Here is a 24,261-nt window from a genome sequence, read left to right on the forward strand (position 1 = left end):
TTGTAGAATTATTGGCCATAAACTACATCACTCACTGGGCTATACCTAGTTCACTTGTTCCTGGAACCCAGCTTTTGGCCTGTACCTATCCTCTCATAAAGGGTTTAAGTAAGCTTTACTAAACTTGAACTCTGAAAGATGACTTCCTGACACACAATCTATAGTGAAGAATTCTTAACTCTTCTCAAGGTAAAATACCCTTAGACTTAAGACTACCCTCCCTTTGATTCCCAAAGAAGACCTTCAGCAAGTGCAAAATATCAGCATGTAAAAATGCCATGTATGTTGAGCTGGGCAATTATCTCAAGGTGTTTGTCAAATGGCTCTCAAATTGGACACCACCCAAATTCCTTCTGAACATTTCCTATGCCTCATGTGGTCACTATGATTTACCAAAAAAGGAAAAATGTCAGGACAGACTTTGCAGCAAAGCAGACAAAGCTAAATGACGTAAGGCGTGCAACTCATCCTGGCTACTTTCTAGTCATCGCGGTTGTAGTAAGGAGAAACACCACTTTGAAAGTCCACTGTATAAGGCTCTGAATGTGTAAAAATGAGTTTATGAATGTTTGTGCAGACACATCTGGAGCCAGAAAGAATGATTTCCAAAGAAAACCAGACAAAAGCCAAACAAACAGTCTCTGAATAGAAGGTAAGATGCTCTTTTTAATAACATGGGCACTCACAACAGTAAATGAAGAATCAACTATTCCTCAGTTTATTTAAAATTACAATGTAAAATTTTAATGATATGATGTTGGTAACCCCTTATCACAGGAAGTGAGGTTTTTGGTTTGCTAATTTTCTCATTGTTTTCTTATACAGATTTCTTATGACATTTTGTTCAATTTATACACACACAGACCATTCATGTACATCTTCATGTTAGTCAATCACATTTACCATCTTAAAGTTCTTGATATCTGCAAATTTATCACAGGAGAAATTAACAAGTAGATGTTTGGGACCCGTCTCAAAAGGGATGAGTTTAAACTTTGTACTGGATTTCTCACTGGCTTTCAGTGGTGGTATGCTAAAAATAGGAAACAAAGGGAAAAATATAAGCTGTAAACAGGCTTATGCATCATGCTTGAGTTTCTTCACTAACCATCTCCCATCGTAAGTAAGAATCCCTACCAGTTCAGTGTAGGATGGCCATGCAAAGACCATACAGGACTTGGCTATCTGATATGTATTTAAATACTCAAACCCATGCATCAAGGTCTCTCACAAATACGTTATGCAGTGACCCAGATAAGCACACAAAGGGGGACATACTAGTATCACATGACATAAAACTTCATGCAGAAGAGGGTGTGAAACATCACTGAATTATTAAAAAAGAATAATCTGAGATCACGAAGAATGTTACTAGAAACTCCTGAATTAGAATAGATTATAGCACCAAGAAAACCTCAGTGTTTACACAGCAGGAAATTATGAATGGCAGTTAAAATGTTTTAAGCCAGTATATTTTGTAATTCTTGGAAACTCATGTTTATGGTTTTCCCAAACAGCCTCACCCTGTCATACTTTCTTGTCTTGCCTGAGGATAAAGTTGTATGTGATAGAAAACATGAGGTTGCTAAATTCCCTCAGGAGAGCTTATAATTTATGGGATAGACCATTCCTAGTTGCTCAAGTGCAAATGGCAATGTTAAGTTGCTATGTATGTTTGTTTGCTTGTGTTTGTTGTGTGTATTCAGTTAAAGAGCACACACTGTATCCCAGGTATTTTTTAGAAATAACTGCATTTGCTAGCATATGTCAAAATTTATGTGCAATTTTGTATATGTACAAAGCAGGGAACAGTCTGAAAATTTAACTTTCTATTTCAGTTGTGAAATACTGAAAGAAAAAGAGCAAGACGATACAAAAATCATCAAAGCATAAAAATAGGAACCTGGGATCTATAGTAAAAAGAACCTATTTTATTCCAGTCTTCTCATTCACCATCTCAACACCATCTAATAGTTTCTTGGCTCTGTTTATTAAACACCTAACATAATTATTTTGTAGAGTTCTGAAAGCAAAGCTTGAAAATCAGTGTGCCTGTAGTTCTTGTTTTGAAAAACTTTTTTTTTTTAATTAAAAAAAACAAACCAGACCAAACTTTTATTGTAATACTCACTATTTTTCCTATTATCCTCCTGCCTGCCTTATGTATTTCAGCTGTGTTCAAGTTCCAGGCCTTAGTAAAGTAAATTCAATCATCTAAGGAGTAGCTGCTGGTCATGGTTTAGTCTGTTCTTTAAAAGCTGTCCTCCTTAGCTGTTGATTTATTGTGTCTGGAATAGCTGTGCATGAAGCATACTTGGGGTTGTACTTTTCAGAGGTACCACCCTTTGAGATCACAACTTGTGTCTAAACAATCTGTGTTCATTTTTGTTCCCAAAGCTGGGACACTGATGCATCTGCTTTTTACCCGTATGTCTGTCTGTTTGATGTAAATGCAAATTGTTTAGAAGGCTGAACACCCAGATTGGCACCTGCAGTCCATTTAATACAGTGGAAAAAAAAAAGATCCTGGTTCATATATGCTATAATATGGGCATAGTATGGACAGAAACAGTCGTGTATCCTGTTGCTGGCCCTCTGATCAGAACAAGAAGGTTCAACATGTCTGGCCTGTAGCAGCATAGATAGCCTCAGCAAAATGTACTGCCTGGGTAAGCATGTATTTTTTGCTGGAACTGTGGGGTCCAAGTTCTGTCCAATTATGACAGCAATTACTTGACTTCCCAAACTATGGAGCCAAAGCCTAGCTTAGATGAAGAGCTGGTTCAAAGCTGTGTGCTTCATTACAAGATGTTACATTGACTGGCCTCCCAAGTTACAGCAAGAAGAAAATGCTGTCTCATCCGACTGTTCAGTTCCAAGTTATCCATGCCTATGTTCTTACTCATGTATCTTTAATAGCAGGAAGGAGGCATTTCTTGTACTTACGCTATTTCAAGGACTCCTCTGAGCAGGTCATTGCCTTCTACCTGCAGCACACAGTCCATCACTTCCATATCAATAGGATTGGTAAATATCACTTCCACATCCACTTCTTTATTCACTTTTGCTTCACCAAGTACCTGTGCAAAGAAAATGCTTGAAAGGCCAGGTTCTCAGTATTCCTTTCTATCCAAGCCTTCTGAGTCATCAGAAGCGGAGATATTATGAGATGCTGTGGTGGACCATGGCAGAATGTGAGAAGAACATCTCTTCTGGGGAAGAAAGTGCTTGTAAGAGCTCATTTTCCCCTTTCTCTGCCACTGCAGTTAGAGCAAAGGGACAGAAATTTACCTGTATGTCAATGGTAGGATTGTCCAGGGTGATGTCTCTTTGCACTAGCACTTGAATCCCACCTTCTACATGACATAAAGCTGTTACCTGGATCGTGTTGTCTGTAGTTAACTGCTGTTGATACTCAGTATATGATATCTTAATGGGAAATTGTTTCTCTGGAAGAAAAAAAAAGAATTGATACACACTTTTATAAGCCCACAGAGTTTCATACCTAATATTAGTATTTTCCTTCTATGCTGTGTCTGGGACTACAGTGGCCTTCAGCCATCACTGCCAAACTCAGTTCATGCAAATCTATCAGTTTGCTATAGAGAGAAAGAGTGATTTCTTCAATGTTATCCCTTCTCCATTCCCTACTACCATATTGCCTGGCTTGTCTTCCTCCCAATTGCACTGAAAGATAAGATAGCTGGAGTTCAAGGAGTTTACCAGTGCCACTCCATTTATTATGGGACATGCTTTGATAGGCTTCATCAGTCCTATTTGCTCATGATATACTGAGATGAGCTGAATGACGTCTTTACATTTCTTTTATCTTTCCTAGCCCTATCTGCTTTTTATTATCATGTGTTTTTACAGTAGTTTCCATGCTGTAATTCAAATCAAAGAATACTGGATGGGAAGGGATCTCTTCTGTCTCTGAATCTAGGCAATTCCATGGTTTTGGCCATTCGTACAATAAACTTCAAGTTCAGAAGAACTGTAGAGTAGCTATGCTGCATGCAAACACTGCAAGTCACAAACTACTTTCTAGCAGTATACAGCAGATGAAAAATACAAGAAAAGATGACAAGTCACCAATGCAAAGTCCCACAAAAGTAAGCAAGAAAATGCAGGCAATGTGAATTTCCTAGATTCCTCCAGTAGCGAGACATTTGTTAACTGCAAATCCTAGCAAACAGAGCATACCTCCAGAAGAAGGCAAAAATCTCTTTAAGTGGTCCCCATCATCATATCTGGGGAAGAACCTCCCTGCTGACTGTAAATTCAGCCACTGGTTTAACACAGCCTGTGTGAGCACAAGACCACAAGGTGCCTGCATGACTGTAAGGCCATTAGGCACATGAACTCTGTCTTCACCAAGAGTCCAATTCCTAATGCTTTAGAGGAAGCTGATAGATCCCAACTCCAGAAGTCAAATTACATAGTAAAGAAAAGAAATATTATTTCTGCTTCTCACTAGTGACTTGAAGCCTAAGATGAATACAATATAGTATCAGTTGTGAATCAATGATCTTTCCGTTCACTTTAGAAATGCTGATACATCTATTATCCCAAGCTCCTAATGGTAACTTGATTTCATCTTTCCAACAATACTCATATTTAGGTAGAGAATTTCTTCCATAAAGCTATCAAATTCCATCTGAAAAAAAAAAATTAAAAAAATCTGAGGTCCTTTACTCAACAGTTCTTCAATGCAAACTTTCTTTTCTGTGGAGCTTAGTGGGCTATTTCAGCTATTTTGATTCCTCACACTTTAATTCCATTCTAATGTGCTAGTGGATGAGGTTTCTTGTTTCTGCTGTTAGCCATGTCCTGTTACCTTTCAGTAAGGCCCCTCATAATTGACCAGAACACATTTAGTTCATTTCTATGCTTTTATGTTGTCCGTATCTTTTTTATGCAAATTTTGTTAAATTGAACTTCATGTTTACTCAGCATCTTCTTTTCACTCCTGAGATGCATTTTCCAAAATGTGAATAGTACTGAAGGAAATGATGGTGTGAAACATGCCTTTTTAATATGTTTATAAGTGCAATGTAATTTTTTTTCAGCCTTTTCTGCATATAAATTTAAGATTGCAGTTTGTTAGAGCTTTTTCCCCCAAGTTGACCAGCTTCCAATGCCCATTTACTGATAAAACAATTATAGAATTACGATTAAAAGTTATTTGAAAAATCACCTTCCTTAGGAGACAGAGTGACAGGTATGGAGTCCTTCCAGATCTCATGAACGGGTCTTCTAGTGTACACAGTGCTCCACGCAGTCATATTTACATGAACAGTCTTAGCATCAGACTGTAAGTTTGCAAGAACCAGAATTAGATTGAGATCTTTGCCAACTTCTAAAGGGCCAGCCACCTTGAACTTCCCTGAGATGTCAGGCTTTTGATCAATTTCCTGTGGCGTTGGTGCTGTGGGATCAAATTTATCCTCAAGTCCCAGCTTCTTACGGGCTTTTTTAAAAATATCTCTTTCCTTTTTAGAGCCTGTCAGAGAGAACCATGAAAATTATCCTCAACAGTTAACGTGCATCTCTTATTTTACATGACTGCTGGAGACAAGCCAGCAGAACATAGTGTCTGTACTTACAGAAAAACAGAGCCTGTTTTCCACAGCCACACCTAATTTTCTGTATCTGCAATCAGTAATGTTGCTGCCCCTCTAATAGCATTTTTTTGTAACACAGAATCTTAAGTCCAAAGTTCCTCACTCTTCCCATTTCTATCCCTTTTATCGTTGTAATATTTAGAAATGTAAATTCTTATTTGCTAATACAGAAAAGGCCCCTAATACAAGGGAAGGCTGATGGCAGTGTGTGGTGGGTTGACTCCGGCTAGCAACCGAACATCCACCCAGCCTCTCACTCACTCCCCATTCCCACAGGATGGGGAGAAAACAGAAGGAATGTGAGAAGGCTCATGGATCAACATGATGACAGTTGAACAGGAAAAGCAAAAACTGTGCATGAGCAAAGCAAAAAGAGGAATACATGCACTACTCCACATTGGCAGGCAGTGTCCAGCCACTTCCTGGAAAGCAGGGCCTCAACTCACGTAACAGTTGCTTGGGAATACAAATGCCATAACCACAAATGCCCCCTCCGTTTCCTCCGCCTTTCACTGAGATTTTAGTGCTGAGCACTAAGTCATATGGCGTGGCATACACCTCTGGTCAGTCGGGGTCAGCTGTCCTGGCTGAGTCCCCTCGCAGCCACTGCCCACCCACAGCCTACTCACTGTGGTGAGGACGGAGCGGGGAGGAAGAGAGAAAGCCTCCACACTCTGCATGTACTGTTCAGTAATAGCCAAAATGTTGGTGTGTTATGAATGCTTTAAGCGGGTCAGCTATGAAGAAAGTTAACTCCATCCCAGCCAGAGCTGGTACACAATGGAAGCAAGTTATTTGGGCTCTGCTTTATCATGCTTTTCACCCTTCTGATACATATTTCCAACAGCAATGTTCATTCTTTGCACTTGCAAATTCAGTTCATGATTGTAATTTTTTTTTCTGCACAATCAAACACAAAGGTCTGACAAGTTTACATGCTGTTTGACCCTTTCACAGAGTTTCTTTTCCTGGTCCTAAGTGCTGATTTAGCTTAGGTTTCTGTAATAGGCCTTTCACCCTGCTGTCAAGTAACTGGGCTGTAAACTTAATTTTCACAAAGCAGAGGCAGTCAGTACACATTAGTAATAGGCAAGCGAACAGTGAATGCTTTACTCAGAGATATTTGAACTTGCCTTATTTAGGTCCCATGAAACAGCTCCATATCAGAAAGGGCAAGGCAGTATTTTTTTACTCTTTACCTACTCTTCCCCTTTCTGTTAAAACTGAATAAACTGAGTATAAATTTGGCTTCTACCTTATAGATGCCCAAAATTGCCCACCAAGAGACTCCTAGCCTAAAGTATATATATGTTTGGGAATGAAGCAGATATGTAACCAGAAGAAACAGTGGTTTTGTTTACCTTCTTCATATTTATAATCATTGGTAACATCTACACGATCATCTCTACCAACTGCCTTTGTGCTGATGAATTGGCCAATTACAGTAGACTTAGAGAACATTAATGTTTTCTTTCCAGTTGCGGGGTCATAATTCCAGTACATGCAGTCTGCGTTCACTTCTGCAAATACAAATGGGCAGTCATAGTCCAGATCTACATCTCCTTCTTTGATGGCATTCCGTGAGGCAGGACCACATTGATAAATTCCTATGGCATCAAGAAAAAATAATTTAGACCTAATCAACTTTTTGACAGTAAGCAGATTACTAGACAGATACTTATCAATGACTCCTGACTTGCCCAGTGCTGTTGTCCCATTCTATCCCTTTCATCCACATAGACCCTCATACCAGGCCAGTCATTAATGTATCTTGTGTTTACTCTGAAGGTACACTTGATGTATTTTATATTATCTCTTGATTTTCAATAGCTCTGGATACCTACATTGGAAATATAGGAATTGCTGCAAAAGACTGCTCCTAGAAGTCTAGTTTGTTTCTTGGCATCCACAGATTATCTGAGGCTTTTCTAATGCAATAGGTAAAGTATTCTCTTCTGCCACTCTATTTCTGAGCAGGATAAGAAATTACTTTTATGGCGGTTTTACTGTTTTTTCCTCTCTCTGAAAGTGACTGACTTTATGATTTTTCAACATGATTCCTGATATAAAATCTGTGTACCTCCACTTTCCTCTTGGGGAGTTGCATCCAGAACTTGCCATCCACTGTATGAGGGGCCCAAGTCACTGCGGGAAAACCAGCTTTCATTCCAGACATGGAAATTCCTAGTTGCAAGAATGAACAAAGTAAACTACTAGTATGTGTTTCTAAATTCCTGTTCGCATCCATTAAACAGCCATCTTAGTTAAATGTGTTAAATGCCTTAATTTGCATAGGTTCTTATCTGAGACTAACCACTTCCACTCTGATCCTGACTATATTAACTAGATAGGAGCTGAAAATTGCATTGTGGAACAGACATAAATGTTCAAGGGCAGAAAGCAAATTTGTAAAATTATATAAAATGTCTTGAGCCTGTTTTTCTCCAAAAGTTCTGACCATGTGCACTTCCTTAGTTTTAGCTGTGTTCCTTATAGCACAATGCTACAGTTACACTTATCACTTATATTTAGAACGGGTCCAGAACAAGCAGGGGAGTAAACAAAGCAAAAAGTGAGGGACTGCACCTGTTCTTTGCTGAATGCAAGCTTGTTTGAATTGCATTTGATGCTTAATAGTGGCAGTAATTAAATTATTTTCACTGCAAATGATGTCAATGAAAAAAAAAAAACAGGGAAGCTGGTTCTGTTGAACTTTTAAAGTTTAACATGAACTGTTTTTGAAGAATAGCTCCAAAATAAGTCAAGTCCCACTGTTTGATATTTCCAGTGTAATATCACAAATTTGCAGTCATCTGTGGCATCGTAACTGTGACTTTGCCTGCCCTGGCTTCAATTAGGTGTTGCAAGTCATGTCACAGTTCTCTGTTTAACTGAGAAAGAGTGAAAACAGCAAGTTTTTTAGTATTATTTTGTAGTATTTTTTTATTGATCTTCTGTGTGTGTAATTGTTTTTAAGGCAATTTTTAAGAAGGTAACAAAGCATTTGTCATTAGAATCTGTACTCTACCCCTGAAGACTCTATAGGCATTGATAGGTCCTACTGTTAAATATCATAGAGCCTTACCATATGCTGTCAGCTGCCCTGTCCAAATGATTTCCAGACGCATCATAAAACTCATCCACACGCAGATTTCCATCTGCATCGTGGGCAGAGCTGAAGTTTGTAATTGTACGAGTGGGAATCCCCAGACATCTAAGCACTAAAGAGCAAATAGAAAACCATAGTAAGAAAGGAGTATTTCTGGAATATAAAGTTTCATATAACATACTAATGTCTTGAAAGACTTTCATGTAGGAAGTATTATTAGTGCTTCTTTTAACAGAATCTGTGCAGTGTCCATTATGTGCATGACATAAAACATACCTGTAGTCAATACTGCTGCAAAAACCCAACATTGTCCATATCTAACAGGTTTGAATCCTGATTTCTTCCAGTTTTGCAGGATTTCACCACTTCCAGTCCAGCTGCTTGGACTTTTCCCACCGTCATAATTTCCACTCCAGTTTCCTAGTAGCACCCCTTGGTCATCATTGGCGTTGACCTGTAAAAATATTCACTAAATTTATGATTAGATAAATTAAGAGTTTACAACAGATGTAGTAGCAGTAGGGGAGAAAAGCCTTGAATGACATTTTAGTGGACAGAAGTCACTGCTTCATGCAGCTGGTCTTCAGGAAGAAGCCTTATCCTTTCAGGGAAATGAAATATGTGTCCTCTCAAGAAATGGAGAGCATTTAATCACTATTTCTCGCACCCAAGTACAGTAGCACCAGGCAAGAAGGCAAACATCAGTTTTCAGTGAACCTTCCTGATGTGAGGTGGCAACTTTACCATTGTATCATTGAATGTCATCATCAAAGCATATCATGCAGCTAAGCTTTCAGAGTGTGCCTGGATCACGATGTAGTGAGCCCTCAGCAAATTTACATTAAATTAGGGGAAGTGGCTGACACAACAAATGGGGCACAGTCACCTGGTAAATCTTGGGTACAGTGTCAATAGAAACTCATGAAGTTCAGGAAGAAAAGGTGTAGATTTCAGAACCTGGGGTAGAATAACCCCATGCATTGGTACAGGCTGGGAAGCAGCTGGCTGAGTGGCAGCCCATCTGAAAGGGGTCTGGGAGTTACAGCAAATGCCAGATTGAATTTGAGCCAACAGTGCTCTCTTGTCGTAAACTGAAAGCCCACGCTAGGCTACATTGGGAAAAGTGTGACCAGGAGATAGAGGGAAGCTGTTAACCCACTTTAATTATCCCTACTGAGGCTGTGCCAAGAGTCCTGTCTACAGTTTCAGGTCCCTCAGTTCAAGGGGATGTTGAGACACTGAAGAGGGCCCAGGAGGGAGGGCTACCAAGATGGTCAGGGGCCATGGAACACAATCTTCAAGGAGAAGTTGAGAGCATTGGGCTAGTTCAGTCTGGTTAAGAAGGGGATAAGGGGAATGTAATAGTAGCTTACAACTACTCGAATGGAACAGACTAAGTTGTCAGAGTCCAACTTTTCTCTGTTCTGGCAGGTTATATAACAAGAGGCAACAGCAGAAAGTTATAGCTTGGGAAAACTGTATTTGACATAAGAGAAAAGTTCCTCACTAAGAGGGTAGTGCAGCTCTGGACCGGTCACCCAGAGAGGCCATGAAACCTGCATCCTTGGAGATTTTCAAGGCAGCCTGACAAATCCATGGCTGAGCTGATCTAGTACCACTTTACTTCCACTTCAAATGGGAGGTTTGGACTAAAGACCTCCAAGGGACTGGTCCTTCAACATACCACCCCATGTCTTATACTTTCGGTTTGACTACTGGGTATCAAAGTGGTAAGTATCAGAAATACCACAGATGAGATAAATCTAGCATGCTCAGATCAGACAACCACCTAGGTGTTTCTCTGGCCCATGTTTCTGGTGCATACAAACAGTGGCCTAAAATTTTCTGAGAAGTGTCTTCATACTTACTTTCACTAACTACTTTAAAAGAACAGTTAGTAGTTTGGACTTTTTGAACATGTTGCTTACCATTGCACTGAGAACACGGCCCAGATATTTGGGGTCATTTCGGTGAGATACATCTGTGGCAGGATCCTGACGATAGTTTAAGCTTCGATCCAGCATGGAAAGGCAAATATTGAGAATATCTTCTTGAAACTATATTATAGAAATAAGTTAGTATTTTGGAAACACAGATTACTCTACTGAAAACTGGGATAAGTAAAGCCATATAAGTGTTTAATTTTTTTTAAATCACTAAATGAAGTGATTTTATATTACCATATAAAAATGCAGCCTCAACAACCTGTGAAGATTAGAACTCAAAGAGCTTTTAAAAACTTGGAATCGATGGACTTAAGGCCAGGACTTTGCCTCTCAGCATTGCTACAGTACTTTACTACCCAGCACACACTAAGGTTTCTGGTGGCTGCACCTCCGAGTCCTAGGTCATATCACTGACTAGTCAATTACAAATCCTCATATTAATCAGTATAACAGGGCTTGGCATGAGTTCTGATTTCAATACCAGACTCCTGCTCTTCAGAGGCATATGTGATGAACTGGAAAAAGCAAACAAGCCCTGGTCACCCAGTTCATGTGAAAACCAGAGCACCCAACACTGTCTAACATTTCAGTGCTGCATTTACCTGGCCAAAGTTCCATCCAAAGCTGTTGATACGATTTTTATTGCCCGCAAAAATGATGCCAAACTCTTCTAGCACATATTCATCACACTCAGCCTTGTTAGGCATGAACACATCATCACCTGAAAAGCCAAAACAAGAGGTATGTACAACCACAGCAGGCAAAATAAAACAAAACCTCAGGAGCCTTGGTCTCCGTCAATAAGAATGCTTGCAGATATCCACTCTTTGCTGTTCTTGCTGTTATAAACAGATCGTGAAACTCAGGATTTCCTATAATTAGAGACGGGGGTTGGGGGTGTCTGAGTGAAGACAGAGGTATGACTCTGTCAAATCTGGGACAAGATGGCAGCTGGTAGATATGACTCTTTTCTTGGTTCTACAAAAGACCAGACACGCTCTTCTAAACTTGTGCAGAAGTAGGGAAGCTCTGGCAAAAGCAGAACTTAATATTTTAGGGCAGGGAGTTCTGCAGTAAGTACATGATACAGAGCTGATTTTATGTACCAGAAGGTCCTAAGAAACTGTTAAACTCTTTTCTTTTCTCACAGATATATTATGTCATGAATGTTCAGCCCCCATATTAAATGGAGAAGCTGCGAATATTAATGAAGTTACAAGAAACTTACTTATTTCAGGGGAAATTTGACATGTTCATACCTGAAGACCAAGGGTTAAAGAGCAAAACAAAAGTGCCAAGACTTGCTGGAGAGGAGCTGTCACTTGAAGTACTTTGAACACTCAGCTTGTAACGTCCAATGACAGCATTAGGTGGGCTGGAAATGGAGATGCTCACAGAGTTGGAACTGGTAGACTGTAGAACTGCACTCCAGCTCTCCTTGCTCACTGTGCTGGAGATACCAAATGTGGCCTGGGTCTTAGCCAGCTTTGAGGGTTTTGGACCTTTTAAGGAAAATTAAAAAAACCATTTTTTTCCTCAGCTTGCTGAAATAGAGGTTTAGTCATCAACAAACTCAGCAGGGATATAACCCTCCCCTCAGATGAATTTGTGCCATATGTTGGAAACTGAAGGAAGCTATCACTGCTAGCTGAGATGGGAGTAATACAACAAACACCTCAAACACTTCCATGGCTATGTGACCCAGCGTGTTGGCTCTGAGGTATTATCTTACTGCCCTATAGTGCATATCAGGCCAAAAGAATGTCACAAGGCAGCATTACTCTTTCTGTGAAAGAAGTTGGGAGCCATACCTGTTTCTGCGATGAATGTTAAGTTTTGCTCAGGCTGTTCTGTTCCATTGAAGGTGACAATGAAGGCCTGTCCTCTCCTCACAATCAACTCTTTGCTAGAAAATTTACTTGTGTGGTGATCTCTTGCATTTTCTTTCAGGTGCCAGTTGGTACTTGGCTGCGTTGCAGCTATGAAAAAGTGAGAAGTGCAAGAAAACTTGAGGGTACATCCAAGGAGAAGGAGCACAGACACACTCTCAAGAATTGCGTGTTGCTTTCTACAGGTAACTAGTACCCATGTGAGGTTTCCACCAAAAATAGAAATCATTTACTTGTGAGCTTTTTTTGAGAGAGAGAGAGACTCCACCTTGCATAGACTGTTAGAGATTATCTGCATAAATAAATATAGAAGGAGTAATATATCCGGTACTAAAGAAAAATCGGAAAGGCATTTAAGAGGAGAGAACCCTGAGAGAACTGAATACTTGTGAGTTACTTGGATAAAGAATCTGGCTGAACTCAGGGAATTCTTTCAAGGTGTCATCCATTCCAAGACATGGCGTTATACTAACCGAAGCACAGCCTTGCTGCCTCTGGGTAAGAAATAAAGAAACCTGATTGAGCTGAGAAACACTTCTGCATTTTAAACCATGACATGTGATCTCTAGCCCCATTTATGTGTCCTGTACCTCTGATACGACTGACAGCTGCTATCTGTTGGAAGCACCTAACAAGAATATGTTGATGGACACGGGGCTGTCATTTGGCAGTGGGAGAGATGGCAGAATTGGAAAGAGAACACTACTAAAATAATCCATGCGAAATAACATGTTGCAGAAAGCTCTTGCATGTGAACTATGGCTTCAGTCAGAGGCCAAAGAATAGGCATCTGAGATTGGTTTGGCTCTGACATCATCAGAGCCTATGGAGCATCCTCTAGTAGAAGATAGCTCAATGGTTTAAATGAAGTGCAGAAGTACAGAAGAAGAAAGACATTATTGTTTTTCCTAAGGCCACTGTGTGCTTTTTAAAAATATTTTTATTATTCTCCATCCCCCCTGCAAGTGGGAGAATAGGAAAGAGTCGGAGTGTAGTCCTTAGTAGTGGAACACAGCTGCCCTGTGCTATTACTGAGTAAAAAATCATTATCCCATGTTCAACCAGATTTATTAGTGTAAAGATTTTTTTGCAGCATGATCTTAAGTTTATCAAGTTTAGGCAAGCCTTGAAATAGTAGTCTTAGCAATGTAGTCACAGTTCAAATGGGGGAACATCTTTTTTTACAGTAGTGAGCCGAGCAGCACATACTTTGATTTTTCAGGAACGTACCTACTTTAAAAAAAACCCATCTTCAGAAACTTAGCAATGTAGCACATCTATTGTAGAACAAGCTGAAGGGTGGGGGATATTTTTCTTTAGAAAGACAGGAGTTATCTGGCAAGGTTGGAAAAGCAACATGGGACCATTTATAATAATTATTAAACTGGTCAATTTGCGTATGTATAAATATCAGCATGTAAGCAAAAAAAACCCCAAACCTCACTGCAGCAAACAAACCACCAAAAAAAAACCAACCCTAAATTTTGGTATTCTCTCTGCCTTAACTCCAGGTGTCAACCTTCTCTGCTCATTGTAGCCTCCCTCAGCCTTTGCAATGATACCTTCTTCAAGTTCTGCTTTGCTTCTTTTTTCTTATGTCAGATTTATCAGTCTCTCATTTGCACTTGTCTGACAATTTCAAATAGCTGCAGGCTTTCCCTTCCTTCTTGTTTGCAAAATACAACATTTTTACATCAGATAATATGCCTGTTTGCCCAAATCTCATTCTGATAAGCTTGCTTGTCCTATGCGCACAATAAGTGAAAAAATGCAATTCCTGTGAAAATTCTTCTCCTAACTCTTGATGAAAGAATTTCCTCTTCCCTTTTTTTCTTGGATCAAAATTCTTTAGAGAAGTAGTGATCTTTCAGTGTCCATTACAGAACTGAATATGAGGTATGGATGTAAGAAAATAACACAGAGCGCCACAGAAGGGGCTTCCCCCCGTGCTCACCTTGGCCCATATCTGATCAATACGTCCTGTATAAGCAGATTCTGGAGCTTTCCTCTGAATGGCCTTCTCTACTTCTGTTGGTCAAGGAATGGCTGATGCCTTTCACTTCTTTAAAAGTCTAAGTGTAAAGTTGCCCGTTTGCAATATTTCCTGTGGGGGTGGAGCTTGAATAGCCTTCTTTGCTCCCCAGCTTAACAGGCTGGCCATTTGTTAAGAGTTTCTTAATGTATTTATATTTCTAAGAATTTCAGCATTTAGTTGCTTTTCTTTCTGTTATAGTGATAAAATTATAGGAATAGCAGAACTCCTTCTCACCCACATTGTTTTTAATTTGGAATACTTCATGAGCAATATTTACAGTGACTTTTTCTTTAAATTAATTCAGTGAATGCATTGTTTTCCTGGAGCTGCTTTTTTAGTTTCCACTGCATTGTAGTAATTGCAAAACAATGAGCAAGCTATTGCCTCTGCCCCAGATTTAATCAGGCCAAATTTAAAGAACTGATTTTTCATTTATCACATAATCACTGTTTAACAACATTAAATAGACAATCACTCCATGTCATATTTGCATGACACACTACAGAGAGGATAGGCAAGTACATTGTGACTTGTGATAAAATAGCTATCATTGTTTTCAACCGGTACACTACTGTTTTTTTGATAGGGTATCTGTGAACGTGCAACTGGCAATGCCGATTTGTGCATAAAAATCTTTCACTTAATTTCAAGGAGAGTAATTTTTGCTTATGCTTTGCAGGTGGCTCCACTTTCTGTTAAGAAAGAGAGACTAATTCTGATACTTTTATGAAACGACCTGTAAAATTTGATGTACTCGATGCAGTCTTAAGGATGCCTCTGAGTGATATCCATTAAGCTGGACTAGCCACAGCTATACACCTTCTCAAATGCAGAGTTTTAATTGGCTGGGCTTAGTATTCAGAAGCCCAAGTTGTTCTTTTTTGAGGTTTGGATCACGTTTGGAAATTCTAGAATCAGAACTTGCCCAACCCATTTCTTATACAGACATATTTTTTTCATATTTCCTATTAAAAAGTGTTACTAGAAGGAACAGTTTTTAACTGTGTATAATTCAGACTGCTGCTTTGAATCTCTGTTCATTAATAATATGCAATCATAAGAGGGACCATAGTTCTATCACACACAAAGCCTAATTGTGATTTTAAAATGATAGGACTTTAATTCTTAAATTTAAAATTTCTTAGAATTGTATTTTAAAATGCTAAGTCCAAACTTTAGAGGTTTCGGATGTTAAGCTACACTCTTCTACCCATACTTTTAAATTCTCTTAAATGACACACTAACAATTTTCAGAATAAATTTGCTTTAAGATTTCAGCCTATCCTTAGATATGTAGCAAACCATTTCTCTTTGATAGAAAGATTAGTTACTGTTGAAAGGAAAAAAAAAAAAACTCATTGATTATTCACCAAATAGCTGCTGATACTTATTTGGTCACGTTTCACCTTTTTTTGTGTGACAGCAATAGTGTGCTGAATATCATTGTCCTATAGGTCAATGGCATAATTGGTTTTGGTATTTGATGGTATGATAGTATAGTTATAAACAGCATGTGCCAAAAAGCAGATACAGTCCATTTATTCTGGAAGACACTATGGCAAGAAGAACAAGTTGCGTCTATTGCATCAGCTTCTGGTGTTTATTCCCATCTCTGGCTAAGTTGCCTTGCAGGCCTCTTGTGTGCTTTGTTTGTAAAACGGATGAATGATACATACTGGACCTTTGGATTAAACGTTACAGGTGAAGGTTGAGAATGAGGGTTGAATTAATGAGAAATATTAACACTAGCCAGAATACTAGTCAAGCAGAATGCATCTGACCCAGACAGCTTCCTGTAAGCCAAGTAGTATTTGCAGAGCTTGTATGGTGGCTGTAAATGTAAGGATTGCACAGGTAGGTGCTTGAAACTCTGGTGGATAGCAAGAGAAGATTCTTTTGGATCTCAGAAAAAGGAAGCTCTAAGCCATCTTAGTATTTTGATCATGTACCCAGCATAAGCTATATCAGAATCATCTTTTGCAAACCAGTTCAGTCATATAACTCATGACATCCTTTTCGAGTGATACCCAGATTTCTTCCCTCACTCCAGTAACTGTGTTAAAGAAATTAATATATAGGATGGAGAGTTCAGCATTGAACAATGAAGGACATCTTTTGTAACAGACTAATTCCCCTCAGTATTACTTTCTCTCCTTTTTTGCATTGTTGTTCTCTTCCCCACCAACTCTGCATGAATCCGCAATGACACTTGAATTCTATTAAATGTCACCTATTATTAATTGTGCCTTTGTTTCAGGATGGGAAATCAGTCCCCAGAATAGCCTATCTGCTCCTTTATTCTTTCTGAGCGCAGCTCTTCCTTGCCTACCCCTAAAGCACCATGCTGCAACCATATGGCCATGACTCACTGGGGACCACCTCAGAACCTTGAGAAGTTTGGGCTATTCTGTTTCCCTTTGCATTCCCTTGTTGGATAATTAAGCAAGGAATTTCATCAGCAAAACCCACTCCTGCTATCCTAGATACAGAAAGTTAAGTGTTTTTCTACAGCTATACTGTATTTATGAACCACACTAGGGAGAGTCCTGGGCCCCTAAAACAGTGTTATGGACTGACTCGCATCAGCACTCTTCAGGACTAGAACCCCCTGATGTAGATTGGTCAAGTCCATATGGAAAAACATTTGGCTGAGATCTCTTCTGGGCCCTATATGTTGTCCAAGACACATTTTTTATTTTCTGTCTTCATTTTCCATTCACAATGCCCCAAATAGCAGGGGCATTTTGAATGGAAGCCTGCAGCCCGCTGCAGCCTGAAGCCTTCCTGAAGTTCCTAATTGTTTCTGAAGTTCTCCCAACAGCCAGACTTTAAAGGCAGCCAGACTTGGCAGTGTCAGCTCCCATATTGTCTGTGTAAAGTAGGCTACCCTGTTAGCTGGGCTCAGACCTTCTTTTGGGATCCTGGCTCATTCCAGATGAGATAGCTCATTCCAGAAGGGAGTCTGACAGTGACGTAGTAGTGACATGTACTAATATGTGAACTTCAAAAACTACCATGGGACCAGTACAGGCATAAGCCAAACTGACAGCGCAGAGACTGGGATGAGCTATGCTAGGATCCCCAGACAGCTCGCACATAGTCACACACAACCTGTTATTTAGAGCCTATTATATTTAAATGTATTTTCCTACCTCTCCCACTTATGCACACATCTCTTCCATTGGAATGGAGTAAAGACATTATTTGGAAGTTTTAACTTCTAGCTACCGCTGCACACTCATCCGCAAAGAATACCTTTTTGCAAGCTCCCATCACTACATCCCTCTGCTCATTTCATCTAAGAATCCAACACGTTGTCCCATTCTGTGGGCAAGTGTTCTTAATTCTAATACACAAACAAGATGCTTGCATATGTGACTCATGCCTTAGTTGTAATGATAGTGAAGCTTAAAAGTGACAGACAAAAGCTGAGACAATTCTTTTGAGTGTGAGACTGTGAAAGAAATTGATGAATCCTTAGTAGCAGTAGTGTGCTGCAGACTACCAAAACCCTTAAAAAAAAAATAATCACGTTATCAGATTTACAGGATCTTTTTAGGTGCTTTTCCCTTTTCTTTACATACCACCTTCTGGCTTCTGTTCAAGTAGATCCATTAGAGGTTGGGCCATGTGTGCATAAAAACTTTTGGGGAAAAAATTGTGTATATTTGCAGATGTGTGTGTCGGGGGGCAGGAGGAGAGTGGAGGAGAGAGAGAGAGGTAGTGAAAACAGTTATGTGCACACACACCTACACACAGATCCTCACAGTTTTTTACATTAAAATTGTGCATGGCACTGTGAGGAGCATCCCCGGGCACTTTCGACATCTCCAACTGAACTTGAGCTTGGATATTTCTTGGGCCCTAGGTATTTCACAAGCAAGTGCTGACCATGATCAGCAAATACCAGTTTGTTTGTTAAATGCTGCTATTGTTTCTTCCATTTTGTGCAGTGAGAAAATTGTGGTTTAGAAGGACAGAATGGTGTATGACAGTTTTTAAAGAGGAAGTTTTTAGGGATCACCTTGTTAAAATGTCTTGGCTAGATTATTGGCAAATCATTGCTTAAGAGGAAGTGGTACAATGTAGAAACAATTGGTTTGTGGTTTTTCCCCCATTGCTGTAGATGAAGGTTTTTACTGTCCACTTCACTGTATAGTTCTTTTGTTAGAAAGAAGGATTTTTCTACTCAGTCCGATCTTTCAGCTTGACCTATCAAATTGTGTTTTGCCATTTATTTAAGCTCTGCTCAGTGGAGGAGATTTATGAGGGAATCAATAGCCTTATGCCCATCATATGCACCTGATTCCCTCCCAGCCTATGTTCTGCTCTTAAAAAGGTAAACATTTAGAAGGTATTACACTTAGCAGATGCATTGAGATAGTCATTAACTAAGCACCATCAGGCCAGGCAAACAGCAGACGCTGTTGAGGGATGCTAGCACAAGTAGATGAGGTCAATAACATTAATTATTTCAAATAATATTGTATGGAGGAACACTTGTGTCCTAAGAGTTCATGCAATCAGTTCTCCTAAAACTGTGAGAATGGGGTAACCATGCCTCTTTTAACCTCCATGAGGGAAAAACAATGCCTGTCATTTCTTCACTCAAGCCTCTGCTCTATGGATGGTTGTTTTTTATTAATTTCCTGAGCTTTTCAAGCCTATGTCACATAAAGCCAGCACAGCAGGAGCTCTATGCCTAGAAGAGGTAAAGTGGCGTCATCTGCACTCAGGCCTTACTATACATTTTTACAGAGGTCCCAGCAAGTCAGGCCTAAGCGAGAACATGGCCAACCTTGCTAAAGTGTATTAATTTAGTATCTTTCCTTCTAAGACCTCACTGCTGGACATCTGCTTGCTTTGTCTGTATTTTGAAGTGCCTTTGCCTTTCACACCAATTTTAACAGATAGTTAAAATGGTATTGCAGTTTGCTGACTCTGAATCTACAGGAAGGAATCTAGCCTGTACTCTATTCTTGGCACAAATATTCCCATTAACACACGATTCATTCTTACCTGAACTACTCCCTGATTCATTAAGTTTCATGCTAAAAGATGGTTTGCAGTTTGCCGTAACTTCTGCTCTATTTGCAGTTTTATAATATTTAAGTCCAGCATGATAATGGATGGATTATCTTCTTTTCCTTGTTTGTGTCTTTTGGAAAATTCAGGAAAGAAAAATGCTGAAACAACCTATTCATAATCTCAAAATCTAGTGTACTCCAACAATTCAGAACCCTTTACAAAACATAACCCCACAGAGAAAGCTAACATATGGTACATTATTCAGTTGCCCATTCCTTATGCACAAAGAGACTTTTTTTCTTTTTTTTTTCCTTTTCTCTTTTTTTTTTTTTTTTTTTTTTTTTTACTTACCAGCCATGCTTCCTTGCTCCTCTGTGCCTTGGACTTTGTATTTCTGTGAGCAACTGTAGGGCTATATGATAAGACTTCAAGCTCTGGTTGTGTGGCAGCATTTATAGAGAAAACTTTAGGCCTCTCCTTATGTTCAAACCAATTATAAATCACATTAGGTGGGTGAGGCAGGTAAGTCATACCAGTGGGCATGTAAACTTCCTAGTGACCATATATTAGCTCATGGGTTTTAAGACATTGCACTTATGCAATTCAGGCTATTTATCCAGAGGGTTGACTGAGATGCTTAGAAAAGTACAGCATTTAATTGCATACCTGGAATCCAGAATTTCACATACAATGATGCATCACTTGGGAAGGGATATTTTTTGAGTCAGTATGAATTAGTATCTTTTCCCAGTATGATCCACAGATGAGTATTCATGCAATAAAAGTATATATTCATAATAAAATTCATAGGGTTCCCTCCCTATGAGTGTACTCATAAGACTGGAAAAAAACCCCAAAATTTTCATTTACCTCATCAGTCATTTTTGGGGGATCACCACAGTAATGCCTTTGTGTCAGCCCCTCCTTAGAGTCTCTCTGAATTATACTAATAGTATTAATGCTGTAAATATAATGTAAGCTACTATTAACTTGATAAACCACTGAATGCTGAATCGCTCTGAGGAGTGCATGTCAAGTGGTAACTCTCCCTGCACAAAGAGAAACTTCATCCTCATAAAATAAAATGCTTATTTTGTAGCAGGTACAAATTACAACTATAATTTATGCTTCTATGGTGGTTAGTCATCTAGTTTCTGACTATAAAGACACAACAATAAATGTTAAAATACTTTGATCTGCACATATAGGACATTTTATAGATACAAAGAAAATGAATCTGTTAGCATGGCCTCACAGTATTTCTTTTTTTTCAGGCTAATTCTTCATTTTATGTATCAGCCCTCTAGCAATTTGATCATGGATCTCTCTCTCTCATTCCTTATACAGGAACTTCCATTTCCTTACACTTACACAGATTTGAATAAGGTATTTTGTCTCATTTTATTATTACTTCATCTCACTTATCTACAATGAGGAGAAGAGACTGAAGCAATCTCAGGAATGTTAGTGCTTACCTTGAAGAACTTGAAGGGCAGAAATTTCATAAGATCAGAAATGGGCAAGCACAGTATCTATGTATAAAATGGGGCAAGAGGTATGAGAAAGAGCTGAGAAATTATAGTTGACATCAAGTAGTTTGGTGTCAATTCCTGGAAAATACTGAAATAGATAAACTTGTTAGCATCTAGAAGATGATTAACAGCTAGCATGGAGTTGCCAAGAAGTCAAGCCCATCTAATTTTTTTTCCTTGACAGACCAATACACCAGAGGACAAGTAAGGAGCGGCAGCTATCATACATACTGGCTTTGATTTGCAACAAGATACCACAAGGTATTTTCGTAACTGCACTTTGGAAACAATGATTACACAAGATTTCTACTAGTTAGCTGCAAAACTCGTAAAAAAACAAATGCTGCATTGTTTCAATGGATCACTGTCAAACTAGAAGGGCATAGTGACTGAAGCACCACTAAAAGCTGCCTTGGAGCTTTGATGTTTGTTAAATATGCTCTTTCTGTTGTTAGTAAGACTTCAGCTGAAGTACTATGTTAGCCCTGGGCTAACCTCAGCTGGATAATGTCCAGAATACAGAGAATGGAGAGCTTAAAAAAATTAGAGGATAAAGTAGGATCAGTCTAAAACAGACAACTGCAGAGATATGATGATGATTTTTGAAAAAGGTGAAAAGTGGTTGTAGAAAGAGGAGACCAGTTGAGGAATCATGGTCTTAAAAACTTTAGTCTTTGACTAAAGACACTAAAGTGAAGCATAAAATAAAAATGTTGGCAGTGAAGAAAAGTACTCAGCTAGACCTTTAGGTTGGTTGTAAAAATGTTACATCATTTTTTCCATGGAGATTAAGAATGGACTGAAGGCACATTTGTCAAGGATAATATATATGTGTGTAGTTGAGCTGTCCTTGGGAAATTTATTTTGATGTCAAAGCTGTGACAATGACACTTTTTCCCCCTGTTGCTTACTCTCGGTACTTGACGCTGAACTGTATGATGTAGAGAGGGCCTTAGCAGGGAAGCTACGTATTCTGCGTCCAGTGTTGATTCAGTCTCATTTGCCTTGCTTTATTGCTGTGACTGACTTAGAGTGAATAAACATTGCATTGTGTCCTATGGTGAAGGGTTACCAAGTTCCTGACTAATATGACACACAAGCCTGCAGACTTCTTGCATGTCATGTTCATCTTAAGAACTGCTCATTTCAAAGAAGAAATAGAATGTTTCACATAGAAACAGAGAGGTGTTAGCACTGTAGCTGTCCAGTGTTGCATCAGTTGAGATTCCTGTTTCTGCCAGTATAAGCCAGTTCACAAGAATCACCAGGAAGTCCCACAGCAGTCTTTCTCGATTATCTTGTGAAGGGAAAATCTGTCCTACATTCAGTCACTTGGGTACTTGTTCCCTGAAAGATGGAATTTACATAAGTGACCTGAAAATAACCACATCTTTTTTCTTGTGCAGAGAAAAGCTGCCTCCTTTTTTAGAATCCATTAAAGTTCATTGGTTTTTTTGTACCTTAGAGCAATGAGTTTCACACGCTAATTATGAGTTGTGTAAACAATGTTCTAAATATTTCCTTTCTTCATTTAAGATCCACTAGTTCTTACATTGTTGGGGTTAAAAGATACCCATGGCTTTGCTTCACTTTGTTGTTCAGTGCTTTGTATTCCTCTAGAATATCATGTCTTATGATATGATATTATAATCCTCCAAATTACATAATTTCAGACTTCAGTCTCTTTTCATGCTGATATCTTAGTTTGAATATGTGATGCATTTCTGAAACTCGTTCAATTTCTTCTGTGTGCTTTTTGATATAAAGGAAAAAGAATTGAACTTGATGCAGCAGGGAGAATACACTGTCAATAAAATGGTGACAATTTTTAGTATCTCCTGTTCTATTTTTTATTAATGCAAATTTTTTTTATTTGTTAATTAAGCATTTGCTCAGCTCAGCCCACAAGAATGTATTTGTTCATCCTATAAAAAGGAATGGTGTAATAATGAGATGTAAAATAATGAGACCCTGGACAAGATGTTTAGCTGTGTAGATGGATAAAAACGGGCACATTGGAAATCTTGCAAAGAGAGGCTGCACAACAATCTAATGGGTGGAATCTATAATAAGAAAGGATAGCACTGGAGTGTATGAAGTGAACTTGCAAGGGACTCGTAAATAGCACGCTCAGTGAGCTGATAATCTCAAGGAAAATGATGGAAAGGCAAGCAGAATCAATTGTTTGAGATGGAAGAGAATATTGTTATTAGAGAGAAGCCAAAGAAGTGTGAAAGACTAAGGAGCAGAACTAAGGAGATCAGGAATTGGGATGGAGCACAGCAGGAAGTGGAGAGGAAGATGGAAAAATTCATATGTTTGAGACAAAAGAGAAATTAAAGATGGAAAGTTAGGCAGGAGTAAAGTAGGAAAGTTAGGCTAAGGGGAAGAGGAAAACCACACACTCTGAAATTTTTTTCATGGAAGAAATATTCCCCTACAAGAGGAAAAAAGATCACAGAAATGAAGGAAACTAGGGATGAGTCAAAGATGGAGAAAACTGAACCAGAATGATGGTTTTCTATTCATTAAAGTGCAAGAAGAGTAGAACTGAGGAAGAGGAGAATGAAGTTTGAGGAAATATCATCAGGAGGAGTAATTGGGGGAATCCCTAGCCTGGGGATGGTTGGCAGGAATATGAGAGAGAGAGAAAAAAAAGTTCTGGGACAAAGGAATCGGAAGCTTTAAGAGAATCGAAGACCAAATCAAGCAAGAAAAGTGAGGAGATGGTGAGTAAAAAAGTACAGCATCAGCATATATATAAATACCATATTTCAATTCCTGTACTGAAATACAACATGCTTTCTAAAATAGAATTAGCAAGACCTAGTGTAAGAAAACTCATGTGCCCATAGCTTTTCCATGTTTTCCAGTTGCATCTGCTGGCCTAATAAGTGACTGTTTCACCCTGCGGATCCTGTTTCTGTGTAATCTTGGACCATTACAGCTACAGCAACAGTACCACTAGAATAGCATTGGTATTTTGGCAATGCTGAATTTGTCCTAAGAATTTAAAGCAGTACTTCACCTGGAACTAAGTGCTTGCATCTCTGTCCACAAATCCTTTGACTCATAACTAGACATTTTCTCCTTTTAGC

The 24,261-nt window shown here is 39.0% G+C and overlaps 1 protein-coding gene and 1 long non-coding RNA gene across 4 annotated transcripts in view; one reads left to right on the forward strand and one right to left on the reverse strand.

Moving 5' to 3' along the window:
• The window catches only part of LOC142028565 (uncharacterized), a 53,964-nt gene that overhangs the window by 24,154 nt on the left and 5,549 nt on the right, over positions 1-24,261 (forward strand). The window contains exons 2-5 of one of the 2 annotated variants that reach the window (XR_012649629.1): positions 12,630-12,753; positions 20,906-21,017; positions 21,348-21,424; positions 23,698-23,884. This is a non-coding gene — a long non-coding RNA (uncharacterized LOC142028565). Of the gene's footprint in view, positions 1-12,629; positions 12,754-20,905; positions 21,018-21,347; positions 21,425-23,697; positions 23,885-24,261 lie in introns of those variants that run through there. The other variant, XR_012649628.1, reaches the window with a different exon arrangement.
• LOC142028563 (protein-glutamine gamma-glutamyltransferase E-like) lies at positions 645-20,149 on the reverse strand. Of its 2 annotated transcripts, none has more exons than XM_075022404.1 (13): positions 19,983-20,149; positions 12,491-12,658; positions 11,939-12,181; positions 11,282-11,400; positions 10,662-10,790; positions 9,010-9,187; positions 8,710-8,845; positions 7,705-7,808; positions 6,986-7,231; positions 5,198-5,503; positions 3,292-3,449; positions 2,947-3,080; positions 645-1,033 (listed from the first exon to the last, which is right to left on the reverse strand). In XM_075022404.1, exons 1-13 carry the CDS (start codon positions 19,987-19,989, stop codon positions 886-888), a joined length of 2,076 nt encoding a protein of 691 aa, XP_074878505.1. In that variant the 5' UTR covers positions 19,990-20,149; the 3' UTR covers positions 645-885. The 2 variants fall into 2 exon arrangements, with proteins under 2 accessions (XP_074878505.1, XP_074878503.1); XM_075022402.1 differs by lacking the exon at positions 19,983-20,149 and adding an exon at positions 14,523-14,609.

This window comes from Buteo buteo, chromosome 2 (assembly GCF_964188355.1).
Source record: "Buteo buteo chromosome 2, bButBut1.hap1.1, whole genome shotgun sequence".
NCBI lineage: Eukaryota > Metazoa > Chordata > Aves > Accipitriformes > Accipitridae > Buteo > Buteo buteo.

What these genes read in the sequence shown, in the direction of transcription:
- LOC142028563 (XM_075022402.1), bottom strand. An exon ending in TTGGATGGAACTTTGGCCAG is followed by an intron (nt 10,791 to 11,281) that starts GTAAATGCAGCA and finishes TCTATAATATAG; the next exon opens with TTTCAAGAAGATATTCTCAA. An exon ending in TCCCCAAGAGGAAAGTGGAG is followed by an intron (nt 7,232 to 7,704) that starts GTACACAGATTT and finishes TTGATGCCATAG; the next exon opens with GAATTTATCAATGTGGTCCT.